At 40.2% G+C, this 15,166-nt stretch overlaps 1 protein-coding gene across 1 annotated transcript in view; it reads right to left on the reverse strand.

Moving 5' to 3' along the window:
* Window positions 1–605: 605 nt before the first annotated feature.
* The window catches only part of LRMDA (leucine rich melanocyte differentiation associated), a 1,077,594-nt gene continuing 1,063,033 nt past the window's right edge, over window positions 606–15,166 (reverse strand). The window contains exon 8 of the mRNA XM_054572518.1: window positions 606–685. Coding sequence (XP_054428493.1) covers window positions 606–685 — 80 coding nt within the window. The remainder of the gene's footprint in view (window positions 686–15,166) is intronic.

Below are 15,166 nucleotides of genomic sequence, written 5' to 3' on the forward strand. Positions count from 1 at the left end.
ATATCTTCTACTCTCTGAAAAATAGCAAACAAAAAATGCGTTGCTTGTGATAAAGATACTAAAGAATGGGGGGAACATACAGAATATAAGAGAGAAGTTAAGAAAAATAAGTGAGAGCAGGTTACCTCAAAACTGACTATTTCACTAAAAATAAACCCATAGCACAATGATATCAGAGTCATCTCTACTCAATAGGCAAGCTGAAGACACAGGCTCTCTCACTTGACTCCAGCCACCGAGCATGCTCAGGGAGGCCCCAGGTGTGACCTCTGCTCCCTCTGAGCAGTGGAGGGGCCAGGCAATCTATCATGGTGTTCATCCTGTCAGCTCCGGTGCTTCGCCGCTGCTGTCTGTCACCCCGGTGGATGAGACCTGCTTAAGGGCAATCATGTCAATCTCTACGTGACCACTCAGTCTAAGGCAGAAAGATGATGTTGACAGGCTTGGCAAAGTCAGTAGAAGGGAGCAAAAGCTAAAGTCATAGCCTTCCCACAAAGATGCAGTGTGAGCCATTGTTCTTTTTTTTTCCATTCATTTTTCCTTTATTTTTGCTTTCCCTTAAAAAAAAATCTCATGACATGGACTAAGGCATACAGATCTTGCCTTCAGAGCTGGTCATCTCGGATAAACCTGTTTCCCTCTGAGTTTTTCCCATAGTAAACATAGTGACACTTCCCCAGGACACCTGAAAATAAAAAACATAGCATTAGAAACACAATTCTAGCAAGAACCAAATCGGTGCTGCAAAGCAGAAACACAACACAATCCTAGATCCAATGGGCGGCAGCCAAAGGATAAGTCCCAGAGGGCGGGGCCCTACCTCCTTGTCTTCAGAGTTGACATTCAGATAAAATGTCAGCAGAGCACAGGTGCCTAGGAATAACATGGTTCCCACATGATGTCTCTTCCACATTTTAGAGACTTTTCTAGTTTGGCCAATTACTCCTCAAAATAGAGCTCCTCTCCTCTCCCCCAGGTTCCTTGAACAGTTTCTAAAAATAGAAAATTAAGAGTTTGAAGATGGGCCCAGCCAAGCAAAAGATGTGGAACAATCTTTCCAGAATGTGACTATTTTCAAGTCCTCTATCATGAATCCATAGTGTTAACTTCCAAAAAGACCCTTCCTGGTCTCAGGAGGCTCCAAGCACATATTGGGAGATTAAGAGCTGTGGTGCTGACAAAGTGCCACCTGGAAAGTAAGAAGGGCCTCCCATAATAACTGGTTCCTCACAGGTGTGCTGAAGGTATTCTCTGCTTGGAATGCATTTGCTTTTCATTTCCAATTTTATTTTAAATAATGATTTGGCTCCATATACAGCTTTCTTTTCATTCAAGGAAGTGGTAGGAGGACTTAACTATGAAAAATACCCTTATAATAGGGTCAAACCTTTTAACCAACTCAATATTTATTCTAAATATCCATAAGATCATGGACAAAACCAAAGGGGAAGAGCTGAGGGAGGGAAGGAGGGAGGGGGCAAGGGAAAGTGGTTGGGGGGGAGGCAGAGACAAATGTATTTGAAAAAATAAAATAAAATTAAAAAAATAAATTTATAACATAAGTAAATAAAAAAGTAAATAAATAAATATCCATAAGAAATTACCTGCCATAGTTTTTTTTTTTTTATACAAGCTTGGTAGGATTATTAAGAAAAATAAGTTTTTCAAGAAAAATATTTGTAATTACAATTTGCTTTTTGCCACCTTGTTTTTCTTCTAATTTTAGAAAAACTTAAAATTCAGCTTCACAGATTTGTCTTATTACTAATAGCACTTGAGTCTCTGATATGTGCAAAACAGAAAAAAAAAACAAAGAAATGTCCACAAAACATTAATTCATGAGCTACAAATTGGCCTATAGAAATAACTACTTATATGCATGATTTTTCCCCCATCAGTTTGACAATAGGAACAATCACGATCTTTTGTTCATTTGGGATAAATTAGGACTTGAAATTATCCAGGTTCTTCATATCAGGAGTTCTAAGTAGTAAATATTCCTTTGATTGTATATAAGATATTTTTCTCCCCTGCAGAACTTTTAACCTTCTTCTTAAATAAGGATTAAAAATGACTCTTAGAAACCTTTAAGGACAGGGCAGATGCTCCCAGGTTTGAGTGGTTTGGGACAAAGTTGGGAATGGCTGGGGTCACAGAACTGCTCAGAGGTGGTAATAGGAAGAGGATGATATTGTGCCATGGCCCCAAAGCTGGTCATGGGCATGCCCTCATTACTTATATTTCCTGACACATTTGCTGTGGACCACATTTCCACGTTGGCCATCCTTTCTCCTTGGCCCCCCATCTCCCGACTCTGTTTTTGAGTTAGTCTGGTACCTGAAAACACTGAGCTTGGATGAAACCTCTCTGAATCCTTTCTTTGGGCCTAAATGATTCTTCTAGCTGCTGGCATTGAGCTGTTTCCTTTACTGAGCTGAACTACATAGCGCCTGGCGTTGGACTAACACTGTCACTAATGCCCAGAGCCTGTCTGTGGGCTTGGCTGGTTAGAATCTGTTCCAGGAACAGCACCTCCTACAGACCTGGGTGGCAGTCTCAGATCTTTCTGAAAATCTATAAGGGGCCTCCTTAAACATAATCAGTTCAAATACACCCTCAAGAATATGGAAGAATAAGGATGAAAGATGTTAATTTCTATTTCACAGCACCAGGACAGCATGCATTTTTTTATAAAAAGAAATGGATAGGGCTGTCAAATATTATAAAGAGTACAGTCTTTCTCTTGAGTAAAAAGGATGAAAGGCCGACACACACACACACACACACACACACACACACACACACACACACACACACACCTCCCCCGCCCCAGTGGGCACATTCATTCCCTCCTTCAAACTTCCCAGTGCCGGCCAGATTGAATTTCTTTTTTCTACCCCTCTCTCCATTGAAAACCTCAACTGCAGATCTCACTGAGATAGAAGCTGGACCACAAATGCCATCCTGGAAACAGGCAGTATACTCTTGGAACATGGGCCCTAACATGGAGGGAGTGTTTGGAGCCACGTTCCCCAGTCCTCCTTTCTGGCTGGCATTGATAAAAGTCCTTTTTAAGGGCTGCCCTGTTCCTTTGGACCTGGAAGCAAGAATGTTCAGAGACATCCTGGTGAGAGAGGCTGTTTGATGAATGCAGGAGACTGCAGTGAGGTGTTGGAGCTTGGAAAATGAGGCAAGGGCATGAGGTATTAATATTGTCAGTGATCTCTTGACAGGAAAACAGACACCACACTCACCGTCAGATTTAAATAGACATCAAGTGCATTAATGACAAAAGGGCAGACTTCAAACAAAGGGGCTGTGGGGTGAGGAGCAGAGCTGGCCTCCTCGCGGGCAATAACCTGATCTGAAGAGACACAGTCAGGGCTTGAGACAGGCCCAGGATTGTGTGTGGTGACAGAAAACAGAGATGCTGACAGAGATACCAGTGCCATATTATGCCAAGGATATCCTAATGCTGTCTGTGTCTCTAACAAAGGCTGACATCACACCCTATCACTTGGGGTCTTCTCCGCCCACTCCTGCCGGAGATTTCTCCCCAGACATCATTACAAAACTCGCCCTTGTTGTGAGGTTCCTGGCAGCCCTGTTTTGCCAGAGCGCTGGGGTCAGGGAGCCTAGGGATAACCTCAGTCAATCTAAATTTGGACTTTGCAGGAGGAGCCCACTCATTACCGCCCCCCGCCCCCCATCTTGGCTACTGGAGGTGATCAGAGTGCCAATGTGTGAGGAGCTGTCAACTTGAATAAAATCCTTAAAGGGAAGGCAGTCAGACTTCGGGCTTCTCCTGGACAGCACTGGGACGGTCCGGCAGCCGAAAATTAAATCCAGCTGCTGCTGCTCCTCCTCTGTGCAGAAAGGTGGCCTGGCTAGTGATGGTGAAAATCAGGCTGAAATTTTAAAACTTGAACCGCTTAGCTCACAATTACGTAAATTAAGCAAGCGTTGCCTCTATTGAGACTTCTACCCTATGGAGCTCACAGTTGGTAAGTGATTACCCACTAAATGGAACTTTTGTGCTCAATAAATAAATAGATAGATACAATTAACAAGGAAGAAAAAAAAGCACAGTCCCATATGTGGCCATACCAGTTTCTTTATCACAAAGTTTATTTGTAAAATAATAATATGACCTGCTCATAAATTAAGTGAGGTGGTGGCATGAGTCTTTCTCTCCTGCTGTCCCCATGACCCTCCTTCTCCTGTCACACCAACTGCCACCAACTGTGCAAATTACAGAGGGAGCAGTTTGGTTGCAATGAACGTTCAGGGAGGCACTTGGGCTGGAATTTGGGAACCCGCAGGTCATGACTCAGTAGGCGGTGGTTTCCACGTACATCTGCAACGCATTCGCTTGTTTGTATCTCCTGGAACTATAACATCTTGGGACTGGAGGGGGAACAACACATTTTTTTGGCATATGTCGTGTTTTTAATTCTCTGGGGAGAAATTAATTGGCCATAGTAAGTGAAACAGGTTTGCCATACGTCAGGAAAACCTGTAACTGTGTGGGGTTTCTTTCGGGGGGCCCTAAAAAATGGCACTGGGCTATCCCCTGGGAAATCCTCTCCTGGCAATTGAGAATCCTAATTTTTTTTTAAGTAGCCAGCTCTGCCATTACCATAACTTCTTAAAACTATAATTATGGAAAAAAAAAGTGTTTTGGGAAGAAACTGTTTTAAAGAGGTCCTTTATCTTTTCAAATGTTTTTCTCCTTTGGAATGAATGTTCTAATTATGTAGTTTAAGTTATGACCTTGGAGCTGGCTGAAAGGGTGGGAATCAGCCTCTTTTCTGGGATGCAAGGCTATGATGGCAGGAATGGTACTGGAGTCCCGGCTGGACCCTGCGTGTCCTGGGAAGGAAGTCCTGGCACACGCATGCAAGGTCCAGCAAAGCCCCAGGACTCTCTGATCTCTTGGATGCACTTGCACTTCCAGTTGCATATCTACCATCTGTTTGGTAAGGACAGGTGAGGGACAATCTGCAGTTAAATCCAGCTCTGCCCCTAACAGTTATGTGACCACGTATACCTCCCTTTTCCTCACTGGGCTGGTTTCCCCATTTGTAAAATGAAGGCAAAGGACCATATCACCTCTGAGGTTCATTTTAGTTTTGAAATAGATGAATTAATGTTTTCCATGTTTCCCTTATGAAGAGGAGGATGTCAGGTCCAATATTGCCTGAGACAGGAGGTAAATCCAATGGTTAGTTCATCAAAAATTTGATTTGGACTAAGTCAGCTCTTGAAACCCGTCCAGCCCATAACATATAGAAGGGAGCTCTGTTTGATTTCAAAAGCCCCAACAAAAGAATTCCCACTAACTTTTCTTCAACCTGTACTTCCTACCCAGAGCTGGGAGGTGTTTACTGCTAACCAGCCTGTGTCCCCATAGCTTTGACTCAAATCTCATAACTCCATATGTAATAGAACTAAAGACCAGCTCTCAGAGTAAGAGATTTATCAGAGTAAGAGATTAAGAGATTTTAGTTGTGAAAAAGTAATGGTCCTTACTCATACAAATATAAATACTTATTTGGTGATGCAGTATAGGTTGGACCAATAAATTTGTATTTATAAAATAATGTATCAGTTTTATTATCAATATGATGCTAGTTTTGGTAGTCATTTTAAATGCTATTATCACAAGTATTTGTAAGTGCAGCTATGTAATGAGAAGCAGATTTTAATCTGTTTGTAAATGTAGGAACTTATAGTTAGTAATACTACAAAACAGACAAGGGACAGAGGGCTTCTCATGGAACTCCTATTCTCCAATCTGTGAGGAAAAGAAGAAACTAGATTCTTTGTGGCCTTTGAAAAAAGTGATGATAGTGTTGTGAAGAGGTGAGTGGACCCAGTGACAGAGAGGGAAATAGAATCCGGAGAGTCTTTCTGGTCTATTGTGGAAGGTTCTAGAACTGTGCTCCCATGTGACACTATATATGTGACCCATTCACATGTCACCTCTACAATACTCACTCCTGCCCAATTTGTAATAACCAGTGCCTGAAAGAGTACTTAGTACAGAGGATGTGTTCAGTAAATATTTGTTGAATAGGTAAATTAATACCATCAAAATTATCTATATACGATTTAAATAAAACCCACCACGTTAGGAATTTCAATTGTTGAACACTCATACTTTAACCTCTGTTAAGACTACAGATGTTTGAAATGCTTTAAAAATACATACGGATTAAATATTGGCCTTATTAAAAGGGGGGCAAAGTAACAAAAGGCAACTGCTTCAGTTCCTAAACACTTTTTTTTTTAATGTGGAACACTTTTCTCCCATGAAAACAAGGTAATCACAATGTCTGGCTGGAAAGAGAGAAATGAACTGAATGTTATCATCAGCCTTAAGAGCTGTAAACATCATACACAGGAAAGGATATTCCCCAGAAAGCACATCCTCACTCTTTGTTATGTGCAGGCTGTGAGTAAACTGGGAACTGGGAAGGAATAAACACCCGTGTTTATGATCTTGAGAAGTGGTTGGAGCAGTACCCTGAGGTCAGCCTGTGTGATGTGCTATCAGCTCTGCTGTGGATATCACACAGGATTTAGCAGAGTCTGCATCTAGCACAACATCCTCCTTCTGTGTAAGCTACTTAACTACTAAGGCAAAATGGAAATACGAGAGATTTTTAGAGGTCTAAAGGAAGGGTTTACTTGGGAGCAGTTTTTGTGCAAGGAGAATCAAATCCACACTCCATGCCTGGCCCACCCAAGATGACTCAGGCTGGGAATAAAATGGGGAAAGGCTCTCTGCCTGACTCCAAGGGAGGGTAGAAAAGGAAAGAAGAAATTGAGACTACCTTCCCAAACTAGCCAAGTGTGATTTCAGGCAAGTGTCTCAGTTTTATAACCTGCATCTTGGGTTGGAATGGGATGTTGTAGTCGCACAATGCTTGCAACCTCCAAAATATCTTTTCCATGGACTGGGGACACATTGTCCTTGCTAAATACTGCAGTAACCCTCTCACACAGTGCTGCCAAAAGGACGTTTCCTAGTTTCTCAACTGAGTACACTCTTTCAAACTCTTCTCCTTTATTATGCAAAACAACCCCATGAGGTGTTGAGTTTTTTAAGTACTTAATAAATCTTGGATATTAACCCCTTAGCAGATGTAGCAGTGAATATGTTCTCCTATTCTGTGGGTTGTATTTTTATTTTGTTGATGATTTCCTTTGTTGTGCAAAATCTTTTTAGTTTGATGTAGCCCCATTTGTTTATTTTTCCTCTTGTTTCTCTTGCCTGGAGAGATATATCTGATAAAAAATTTCTATGACCAATGTCCAAGATTTTGCTGCCTATGTTTTCTTCTAGGATTTTTATGGTTTTGGGTCGAGGATTTAAGTCGTTGATCCATTTGGAATTTATTCTTGTGTGTGGTGTATGTAGGTGGTCTAGTTTCACTTTTCTGCATGTATCTGTTCAATTTTCCCAATACCACTTACTGAATAAATTGTCTTTAGCCCATTGTATGTGCTTGGGCAAAGGATCTGAATAGACACTTCTCCAAAGAGGACATGCAGATGGCCAATAGACATATGAAAAGATGCTCAGTGTCACTAATCATCATAAAAATGCAAATTAAAACCACAATGAGATACCATCTCACATCTGTCAGAATGGCTATCAATAAATCAACAACAAGTGAGGATGTGGAGAAAGGGGAACTTTTCTGTACTGTTGGTAGAAGTGCAGACTGCTGGAGCCACTGTGGAAAGTAGCATGGAGATACCTCAAAAAATTAAAAATGGATCTGCCTTTTGACCCAGCGGTCTCACTACTGGGAATATATTGGAAGGAACTCAAAACACTAATTCAAAAGAACATAAGCACCTCTATGTTCATTGCAGTGTTATTTACAATTGTCAAGATATGGTAGCAGCCTAAGTGTCTATCAGTAGATGAGTGGATAAAACAACTATGGGATATTTACACAATGGAATACTACTCAGCCATAAAAAAAGAACATTTTACCCTTTATGACAGTATGGATGGACCTGGAGAATATTATGCTAAGGGAAATAAGCCAGTCAGAGAAAGACAAATGCCATGTGATTTCACTCATATGTGGAATCTAATGATCAAACTGATCTAACAAGCAAAACAGAGATGGACTCATAGATGGAGAGCAGACCACAGCTAGTGGGGGTAAGCGAGGTTAGGTGGTAGAGGGATTGAGCAAAAAGAAAAAGGACTCATGGACATGGACAACAGGGTGGTGATTGCTGCGGGGAGGGGAGTATAAGTGGACTAAATGGTAATGGAAAAAACACAATGAAGATTAAATAAAAAATAAGAAAACATAAAGATTAAAAAATATGAAAGTACTTTGAAAAATTATAGTTTCACACATATTTAATATCACCATATTTATTATTACTATCAATGACAGATAGCACTGGCTATATTTTCCCTAGATAACTGTGAATAACATAATATTAAATCAAAAAGAAGCCCCACAACTCTATGAGGAATATTCTGGCCCTGCCATGCTGACTGACCCTGATATTTTGCAGTGGACATTTGAATTCTGTCATTTTGACCTTAAGGATGCTTTGGCTTGAGGCTTATGAATATAAGTATGTAAACTAAATGCTTTTAGAAAGCATTAATTATTCAGAGCAAACTCCACTTGATCGATTTAATCCCTTTATTTTATTTTATTTTATTTTATTTTATTTTATTTTCTATCCACCATACCTTCTTCTACCTTCCCCTACCTCTCTTTCCTTCTGGTAATAATCATACTGTTGTCTGTGTCTATATAATTCCTTAACTTTAAAATTCAATCAAACCATATTCTATTTTTAACATTTTCATTTTTATTTTATTGATTTTCAATGGGATCCATTCTTTTCCATGTAATTTTTCCATTAAGGTTAAATTCCACATCCAGCATTTGCCAAATATCAAATTTTACTGATTGTCTTCTAAATCTCTTTGAGTATGTATTTTAAGAAGTCACATTTTCTTGAGTAAAATTTTAGAAATCTAAGTTGTGACAGGAAGACTTGTATCCTCTATTAAAGTTTAGTCAACAGATTTTATTGTGTGTAATTTTAGCTCATTTCAATTTTATTTTACCTTCATTATTTTTACCAAGGCGATTTCCTCCCCGTGAATTTGTGTATTCAATATACCAACAAAATGTAAATCTCAGTCAGTTTTTCATCTGTAATAAATTGCATTATATGTTGGTTTACTTGCTGTCAGTTTTATTTCAGGTTGATTATGTTTACCAGCAATGTATATTATAAATTAAAGTAAATGATAGTTTTTATTTATTTCTTAGCACAAAGAGGAAATAGGACAAAGGTAAATACTCTGGATGCATGGGGTTATGACATGCTACTCTCTACAAAGCATCAGTAAGACAAACGCAGCATGGACCACCTACTCAAGGGTTGGGATGCATCCCTGTCTTGAAAGAAAGACTACACAAATGCCAGCAACATACTCTTTTGAGAAGAGGGCATTTGGCACCAGTGCTTTGTCCCTTGCAATGAGGCCTGATGGGAGGTTAAACTTTCCACTGAGAAAAAACATATTATAAAGCCTGTTTCGACAAATGCTGGGCTTTGTCAAGTCTCACCAGCATGTTTGTAAGGAAAGAAAAGCAGGGAAGGAAGCCAGTCAGCAGGGAAAAAGATCTTGGCAAAATCTGTACTGAAGGTGATAGGAATGCATGGCTGAGAAGCCAGCCTCCCAGCCCCAGGAAGGTTGCACAAATGGTCACGTGAGTGAGCAGACAATTTGACGTGTGACAAGCCAGAGCCTGTGGAAAATGCACTCTGGGCTCCCAGGGCAGCTGAAATGAGGCTTGTCATTTTAGAAGAAGAGGAGGTTGGAAAGGGAGGAGAGGAGAAAAAAATGCAGAGCAAGTTTTTCGCTCAATAATCTGTTAGTGGGAAATATAAAAGCTGGTCCAAGTCTGAGACATAATTGCACCTTTGAATAGATCCTTAGTAACCAGCTCCACTGCCTTACCTCGGACCCCTGGTCCCTACACGCAGGCTGCAGGTGCCATGACCCTGCCCAGACCTGACCAGGCCAGTCTGAGTTCTCGCCACATTGAGGGAATACTAGGCTGACAGTCTGGCAGTGGATGTTTCCATTATGTGAACTCTCAAAAGGAAGCAGTCAACATGCTTCTCCTCAGATGTCAATGCTTTTATTTCTTTTATTTTTATTTTTTATTTTTTGTGTTGAAGGTAGTGCAGGTAGGCAGAGACTGATGGGAAAGCATCCAGTTCTGAGATGGGCTCACTTGCTATTTTTTTAGGGGGGGACGTCATTAATATGAGTGGCTCTTACTTTCTACATGCTGTATTTCAATCAAATAGGACCATACACATATCAGAGATCAAACACAATAGTAAATATTTCCTTGCTTCAACAACATGCCCCGCACCTCTCCCCCTGAAAACTGCTAAATCTTCTTCACAGTCCCAATTTTTGTTCTTCTTAGGTGACATTTTGAAATGAAGCCAGAAATAGTTTGCACTCTTCCTAAACAACAGTTTATTTATATAGTTCTATAAGCATACTTTATTATTTTGCTGTACTTCCCAGTGAGTTTAAACACAGAGTGGGAAATTTTTTTTCTTTTAAAGTGTTTCTTTACCTATATTGAACAATTCTCACTGGGACAGAATTTAAAGATCTGAATTTTGGGTAAGTCCTTTAGTTTATAGAGGAGGAAAATGGAGTTCAAAGCAGCTTCCCCAAGGTCACAGTACCAGATCTGATGCTAACCCAACTCTACCTTTCTAGTCCCGCTATTTCTGAATTCTAGGACATAGCCTGCAGGACAAAATGTCAAAGATCACCAACAAACTGATTTAAGTGGACTCATATACTTTCCACAGGGAGATAATTGAATCTTCAAGCCCAATTTGATGTGAGTGTGTCCCCTCTCCTTCATCTCTGTGTTCTCCGTGGGGTTCAATGGGTTGGAGATGAGCTAGATTCCAAAATGCATGCCAAGATGGGATGCAGATCAGGTAAGATTTGTGAACTCCCTTTAGTGCAGCTCACTGATGGATGTCACATATACCAGACAGTCAGTCAAATGGGCAGTGGTCAAGTGGCATGGCTTCATTTTTCTTTCTTAGTTTTTGACTGAGGCACTGAGAAATCTTTCAGACAGAAAAGAAAAGAAAGAAGGAAGTTTACCCCTCCACCGTCTCTACTATTTCCCCCATTATACGCACATCGATCTGTTCCTCCTTCCCTCTGAAGTCAGGAGAATTGCCACTAGAGGGCACCATGAATTTAGGAAAAACGGCAGCATTCTTTAAAAAAAAAAAAAAGGCAACTCTTCAGGGAGGGCCGTTAAAGCCACACTGTGCTTTTGGTCACCAATTACGGGTGGGTTCCATAATGATCAATATGTCACATTTGTTCAATCAGTGCTGAAGGTTTTATGGGAATGGGGCTACCAGATGCCCCACCTTTTGGATTCCTCTGGCCTCGATATCAGGGACTGATTTTCTTTACCATCAATTGCTCTAATTAATCTTCTAGGCTCAGGGGTTGGGGATTTTTGCCTATCACCTGCACAAATGTAAAGAACCATTCAAACTAACAAACAAAAACAGATTTCTACATTTCTAAGAGAAAGATCATTTTTACTATGCAGATCAAACAAAATGATCCCCACAAACAAAAAAGAACTTTGCCATACAATGGGAGTTACCAATCATCATTTGATAATCAAAAAAACAAGAAACAAAATAAAATAAAAACTAGGTCATAAAATACATTATCCACATAAATCACAACTACCTCTTTTTGAGGGCCTCCCCGCCCAAAGCTACCCAGCCATTGCCTTCCCTTTTAGAATACCTGGGTCAGATTAATCAGACCCACTGATTAACCTGAGAGACAGAAGATACTCAAATAAAAATAAAGTAACAATTTCAGCTCTGTTCAATCATTTGGTCATCATCATTGGACTTTGGCAGATGAGCACAACGATTGTTTTCATGCTGAGAACAGCAAATGACCATCTCCCTTTAGGAGAAAAGAGGTACTCATGGGTTAAAAAAATGTCAAGCATATCACTATTTTTTAAACAATAAATGCTTGACATTCCAGGGAATGGTATTTTGAATTAGAATTTTCTAGAATTAAAATGAATGAGTGGACTCAATCAGAGAAGGGAGTAAATAAAATTGGAGCAACTGGACTTGAGGAAACCAGAGCTGAGGCCAGGTGTGACCCTCCACTTCACCTGAGAGACCTCCCAAGCGGTCAGCGAAGCTAGTATAAAATGGCTCTCACACACCTTCTCCTTTAAATGACAGTCATGTGATTGGCTCGTCACTAGGGGGAATGGTGGGTTCTAGCTAATTAATTAAATTAGCTCATAGACTTATGCTTAACTAGAAACTTTTTTGAGTCTTCTTTCACACAGGAAACACTATGTAAAACCAAAGTCAATTTCATCGTCTTACTAGGTACAACATAATGACCACAACTGAGTATTTATCTGAGTATTTATAGTAAGGATTATATAGCTGGGAAGTTTAGCTGGGTTAGAAAGACTGCTTAATGAACATTTTTCAAGGTCTTAGGAACTGCTTTCTGTAGCAGCTCCAAAAGGATGGAGATGGCGGCTTTTCATTTATACTTCAAGAGCCTAGGATGTGCAGGTGCTTGATAGATTGTTTTCTTTTAGAGGATTAAATGAGAGGATGTCAGGGTACTCCTTCTGCACCCCAGTATTTACTGCACATTCTCGGACAGAGGAACTGCCTGGCTGTCCTACCACAGTGGTTCTCCACGTTGCTCATGCACTGGAATCACCCAGAAGTCTTGTTAAAATGGATGGCTGCGTCCCCACAGTATCTCATTTAGTGGGTCTGCGTTGGGTCAAGAATTTGCAGTTTTGTTGCTTCCCAGGTGACAGTGATGCTGCTGGTTAGGGGATCGCACTTTAAAAAACATTCTTCTAGGACAACATAAGAAGCACTCTTTCTTTTTTCCTTAAAAAAAAACAGAACTCTTGATGTTAGCATTTAGTCTTTTAAAGTCAAGACCACTCAAATTCAGGGATTAAATATCTGGTTGACTGAGGGTCCTAGTGCATCGAGTTTTACTAAAGGAGGTTTTACTGTCTCCCAGAAGTCTGAAAATGTGGTACCTGAATTTGTTAAAAAGTAATGATAACAAAAGGTTGCCTCAGCTCTTTAATATAAAACAAAAAACATGGAAGTTTAAATTTAAGTGATGTGTGGATTATATTAACAAAAAAAAGTTTTTTTGGGTAAGTAGACTGGAACTGAACCTGCAAACCATAATTTATAAAGTATAAAATAAAAAAAAAAAAACTTGCAGAAAAATTTCCCAGAAAGTCTTTAGTCTCCCTGTAAAATGACAAAATCTTATGCGAACAAATCTGAGCAGGGGGGGTCCTCTTGCAGAGTTTGAATGGGAATTTTGGCTTTCCTCTCAAGCAGAAATTTGCTTTTGGGTTTCAGATCTATTCCTATTAGAAAGTTTGCATCACAAGAGGGGAAACATCCACAGTTCTGTCTGGCTTTTCAGGCTAAAATTTCTCAAGAGAGTCACTTGAATTAAAGACAAGTTGCTTCTTCTTTAATTTTTCGAGCTACGAAAGACAGATCCTCTTAAATGAAATTAAACAGACCCAGTAAATAGGGGGTTTGTCATAATTGAAACCTTGCAAGGATTGGGGAAAAGATCTTCCTTTCTTGAGCACATTAGGAAAACAAAAGGAATCTACTGATATATGATCTAGCTGAAAGAAGTTTGCATTACAAAAAATAAAAAATAAAATAACCCAAAGTCTGTTGTTGCAGAAAGCACAGCATAATTCTTGGGCACTAGCAAATCTTGCTGCCAAATGCTAAATATATTTCATTATTTCCTGATCTTCAACTCCCCATCCTCTAATCTGCATTGAAAAACAAAGTACATATATATGCTAATGAAAGAAACTAGAGGTTAAGAAAGAATTAATAGCAGAAAGCAGTTTATAGGAGTAAACTACTTTATACATTATTTTATTTTTTGCCCAGGATAAAGACAAAGTAAATAGTAGGAGAGCATATTATAAGGGCCTTCATTAGGGTCAGACTTATTAAAACTTAATGAAGGCACCTGAGTCTCTCCAGCAATATTAAGAGGGGTGTACTTTTTGCCTGTCAATGTAATGGCCCTGGTCAGAGAGACATTGCTGACTGTGGGTGGGTACCAGGTGTTATCTGTCTCTGAAACATACTACTTTGATGGCTTGCAATATTACCCCCTTTTATTTGGCTGGCTTGAATTTGTCAGGATTCACCCTGTGGTGAGGTAACATGCCTCCATATTGGAAAAAAAATTGCCCATGAGCCAATGTGCGCCTCACACCTAATAGAATACATCTGGCTCTGACAGTTTGATGCCCAGCTCTGAGCCACATTCGGCAACACAAATTAACAGTGTAGACATTGCCCACGCTGAGCAGGAAGTAATAACCTGCTACCTGCTACTTGGCCAAAATCTCATTATAAGCTATTAAGGTAATTGAGGGCCAAGACTCTGTGGATATTAGACTCCCTGAGCGCCAGTCGTTAGTTCAACAGAAGAAAGACTCCGAATGGAGGGGAGGTGGGGCCCACTGAGGAGAAACTGCTCTGACCATAGTGTGAATTCCACCTACAGTATACTCTGTGGCTCTGAAAGATTCGTGAGCTGTTTCTCTTTTGCCCTAAAATCCATGTGACCCCTCCTGGGGGGCTCAGGACTCCAGGAAGATGATGTAACTCTTGGTAGGCCTCCAATAGTGCTATACAATTAAAATTTGGTGTAAATGAATATTGGGGACAGCCTCAAAAGGAAGAAAAGGGCAAAAGAAGTCAGAGTGCTTCATGAATAGTATGTGTAGAAGCTGGTGCAGGGACAGGGCAAGGGGGAAGCTATGCATTCTCCCTAGGAGATGGAGGTTTTCTAGAATTACTGCATGTATATGCGCTTCCATTCTTCTGTAGAGGGCAAAGCCAACTCCTTTTCCCATAACGCTGTCCCTCTTAGACTCTGTCCAGGGTTGGGTAGCTATGGAGAATGTGATGATGTGAGTTTGGGGGAGGGAATTAGGGCAGAAGTGCAATCTATTAATCG

This window comes from Pteronotus mesoamericanus, unplaced genomic scaffold (assembly GCF_021234165.1).
Source record: "Pteronotus mesoamericanus isolate MK-2021 breed Mesoamerican mustached bat unplaced genomic scaffold, CSHL_Meso_final contig_24, whole genome shotgun sequence".
NCBI lineage: Eukaryota > Metazoa > Chordata > Mammalia > Chiroptera > Mormoopidae > Pteronotus > Pteronotus mesoamericanus.